General features: G+C 42.7%; 1 protein-coding gene across 3 annotated transcripts in view; it reads right to left on the reverse strand.

Annotated features, from left to right (window-relative positions):
* Positions 1-233: 233 nt before the first annotated feature.
* ddx4 (DEAD (Asp-Glu-Ala-Asp) box polypeptide 4) overlaps positions 234-4,143 on the reverse strand; it is a 23,438-nt gene continuing 19,528 nt past the window's right edge. For all 3 annotated transcript variants that reach the window (XM_046053025.1, XM_046053034.1, XM_046053038.1), the window contains exons 15-23: positions 3,672-3,824; positions 3,443-3,597; positions 3,209-3,338; positions 2,946-3,112; positions 2,703-2,848; positions 1,434-1,533; positions 1,092-1,362; positions 766-873; positions 234-656 (exon numbers count right to left, since the gene is read on the reverse strand). In XM_046053025.1, the coding sequence (XP_045908981.1) occupies positions 588-656; positions 766-873; positions 1,092-1,362; positions 1,434-1,533; positions 2,703-2,848; positions 2,946-3,112; positions 3,209-3,338; positions 3,443-3,597; positions 3,672-3,824 (1,299 nt within the window). In that variant the 3' untranslated portion in view covers positions 234-587. The remainder of the gene's footprint in view (positions 657-765; positions 874-1,091; positions 1,363-1,433; positions 1,534-2,702; positions 2,849-2,945; positions 3,113-3,208; positions 3,339-3,442; positions 3,598-3,671; positions 3,825-4,143) is intronic.

A 4,143-nucleotide genomic window follows, 5' to 3' on the forward strand; every position in this document is an offset into this window, starting at 1 on the left:
GTGGGAATGCTATACAGTGACTGGTGTCATTTTTCTTAGCTAATCAGTCCCCTCAGAGCATTTTCAACTGCATCATTACTTGTGCATGTCTCAGTGATGGACTAATAATGTAAAGATCAATACCCGCAACCGTCTACATAAAAGGACTTCAAATGATTAAATGTTTTAGGAAATCCATTAACCGAGTATTGGACTGCATCACGCTAATATTGCATCTGCCAATAAACTTAGGCTTTGCTTTGAACAAATATTTATTTATGATCTTTATCCTTGTAGGAAACAAATTATAGCTGGAATACAACACTTATGTTACATGACACTCACCATAAGACTTATGGTCAGACACATTGTTTTAGCATCTTAAATGCAAGTAGTGATAAAAAAAAATAAAACAAACTTTCCACACTATGGCAGTCACTGCACACCAATAAAGTGGTCACATCACACAAAACAAATTAGTCTTGATTGAGACTAACTATTTTTTTCCTTCAAACAAAAACAGTAATAAAACTACAACATGCTGAACATCTGAAAAGAAAAACAACTCAGGTCAATGCTGTGTAATGTGTGCTGCTCCGACATCCCCTCTATTCCCATTCTTCGTCGTCAGCTGCAGTCTGAGGCTGGCTCGCGCTGCTGTCCTGGAAAGATCCTCCCTGAGGACACAGTGAGGGACAGCACGGTGAGGACAGGCAGCTACACTGAAAGACTGCAGAGGAAGAAAGAACTCAAGCAATTATTAAGCTTGAACGTCAATCCAGTTACCTTCCTCGAGTCTGTGGAGGCGAAGTTCTTCCTGGGGGGGTTGAAGCCAGTGGGACTGGGGCCGCTGAACGCAGACTCCTCTAACCATGAAGGCACTTCCTGCTGGGCCTGTCAATCACAGTCACCATGTGGCACCATTGTTCTTAATAATCAGGGTTATATGTTCATGGTTCATGCATGAATGGATTTTTTTGTGTTATGGGAGAGGATTTGCTGCACATGGGCAGTATTGCAAAAAAAAAAAAAAATGTACTTGTGGCAGGATGTGGAGAGACCTTTTGTAAATCTGGATTAAAAAGGTTCATATAAAGTTGGTGCTCTTTTACCTTGGACAGGACTGTGACTAAGGACCGAGCCAACTGGCCGTCAGCCTCCGGGTCATAAAAAGACACCGCTCTCCCAGTGTTGCCACAGCGGCCAGTTCTCCCAATACGGTGGACATATTCGTCAATGTTGTTAGGGAGGTCAAAGTTCACCACATGCTGTACATCTGGAATATCCAAACCGCGGGCAGCTACAGAGGTCGCCACCAGGACCGGACATTTGCCAGAGCGGAAGTCCATCAGCGCCTGCTCTCGCTCCCGCTGCTCACGGTCACTGCCAGGCAACAACGCATTACTATCTGCACTAAAACAAAGCGTACACAGAGTCCTGGACACGTCTCTTACCCGTGGATGCTGGTAGTCGGAACCTTCTCCTGGCACAAGTAAGTGGCAATAAAATCAGCTTGCCTCTTGGTCTCCACAAACACCATGGTGCGCTCCGTTCCTGCAGTCAGGACCAGTCATCAAAAGAGTAAAGCAGTCTGCAGAGGAAGCATCAACTTGGCACGCTACGCTGCGCCATAACTTGTTGTACAATGGCCTCAGGCTTGACAGAACCTGACACTGCACAAACTTTAGTGTCAAACAGAGAATAAAATCATCATAAGTTGTTGGCGGGGGCGGGTGAAATCATCAGGCCATCCGCCGCTTAGACGAACAGGGAAAATGCACAACAGAAAGACACGTGTAGTACGGTTAGCTTTCGCATCACACACACAGCCACCAGTCAGCCCTGGTCTATTACACTTGGTGTTATATTCGTTTGGCAACTTTTGTATTGACCCACAATGAGACGAGATTTGATTCGCTTACTGTATAACACACTGTGGTGAACTTTGTGTTTCTTGTCGACTAGGCTGACGCCTTTCTTTGAAATTATTTAAGTTTGATACTTCTTGTCCACCAATGCTCAATAATTCGTGCAACACCTAATTTCATCGTAACACAGGCCTGGCCTACAAGAAAGAACAGCGTATGTTTAATCTATCTATCTAAAATTGTGTTGGTCATACTACACACTGATTTATTGCTTGTCAGTTGTGAATTTAGGGCTGTACATGTCGATTAATCTAAAGATTATTTTTGTTTATTCTAAAGGAAAAGTTGCCTATTACTCGATTAACATACCAATTTATCCAAAATAAATATCAAACCCATGTCTAATCAATAAATCTATATTTTATTCAATCATCCTGATGAAGCACATTAGAATAATGACAATAGTCGCAAATCTCTTAAAACTGATGTCACTTATGTGTTGTGATAAAATAGCCTAATGTCCGTTATTATTTAAAAATTTAAATGTTTGTCGTCGACGTATTCGATTACGTCCACCAATCGCCCCTGCCCTATTTGAATTATACAGAACATACAAGAGCTTAAAAAATAAATAAATTTCATTTTAAATCGCAATTAGATTTTTTCCCAAAATTGTTCAGCCCTAGTATTAAATGTTTATATCGTGATAACATTTTTAGCCATATCGCCCTGCTGTTAGGATTTGTATTATTCTGACAGATACTGAAATTCTTTTCCTTGCTTGTATTTAAAGGTTTTTACAAACATCAGAAACCAATAGACTGAATAGAGGTAATAGCTGTAAATAAACTTTACCAGTTGTCTTGAGGAGGTCAAGGAGCTTCTCCCTCTTGGAAAACTTTGTGACTTGGACAAATGTCTGCTCCACATCACTGCAGGCTCCACCCACCACTCCCACAGCCAAGAACAAATAGTCAGGCTTGAGGAAGTCTGCCGCCATCCTGTAAAAACATGGATTCCATATTCACACATGCCAAGCTCACTTCAAGTACAGTTTGTCCACATCAACGTAAAAGCTGCGGTTATGAAGGAGCTGACCTCTGGATATCCTCCGGATAAGTGGCGCTAAACATCAGGGTCTGACGGTTCTCTTTGGATGGCATATCAGGGGAGCCCACCAAGCGACGCATATCAGGCTCAAAACCCATATCCAACATCCGATCAGCCTCATCCAGCACAAAGTACCGCAGCTTACTCAACCCAATCTGGAACATACAGCTTTTAGTTACATGTGTACACCTTCAACTAAAGACCGTATATCTTTGGTGTATCCATCAAGTGAGCAGTCTGAAAAAGTCCACCTTTCCTCTTCCAATCATATCCAGCAGCCTCCCTGGCGTTCCACACACCACATTGCACCCCTTTGAGATCTCTCGCATTTGGTGTCCAGTGCTGACTCCGCCATAAACCACAACTGGACGCACACATGTCCTACAAGTCAGGAAACAAAACTCTGTCATTTGTGGGCTGTATTTAAAATCTTGCTGGGCAATTGGGGGTTTATTGACGTTGTCAAAGCGACATTCTAAACATACCCAAAGGCAAACTTTCTGGCCTCCAGGTAAATCTGGTTGATGAGCTCCCTGGTTGGGGCCACGATGATGGCTTCAGGCTCCTGCAGCTCACTGAAGCGACTGGCTGCCACACCGTCTGCCATCAACTGCTGGAGAATAGGGAGCAGGAAAGCCGCCTGGAGGAGGGAAGACGCATTTCAACTCTGTCCACAAGCAACTAGGTCAGTGATTTATTCAGCTCTCATCTCACCGTTTTACCAGATCCGGTCTGAGCACAGGCCATGAGATCTCTGCCAGCAGAGATGATTGGGATGCCGTGCTTCTGCACAGGGGTCGGCTTCACGTAACCAGACTTGCTGACGTTTCTTCTCAAGGACTCGCACAATGCTGCTTCTTCAAAACTCTAAAGCACAAAAGGTTGAAATAGATCATTCATTATAATTATAAAGCAGATGAAACATAACACTTTCAATGGAAAGTTCACATTTGTTGCCAAAAAGTGGTTTGAGTTACACTCAAGTTCACCAATTGTTAATGGACTTTCAGGTGTGCCAGTATAGAAGTAGCCCATCAATCACCTCTTACCACAGCATCTGTAAATACGCTTATTTTGTCTTACAATCTAGATACTAGTAATAGAAAAGCAGCAAATCTTCATATATAAAGAGATTGAATAAAACCAGCAACTATTTAATCAAGTTATTTATGATCTCTGACGTAAT

The sequence above is a fragment of the Micropterus dolomieu genome, linkage group LG01 (genome assembly GCF_021292245.1).
Source record: "Micropterus dolomieu isolate WLL.071019.BEF.003 ecotype Adirondacks linkage group LG01, ASM2129224v1, whole genome shotgun sequence".
NCBI lineage: Eukaryota > Metazoa > Chordata > Actinopteri > Centrarchiformes > Centrarchidae > Micropterus > Micropterus dolomieu.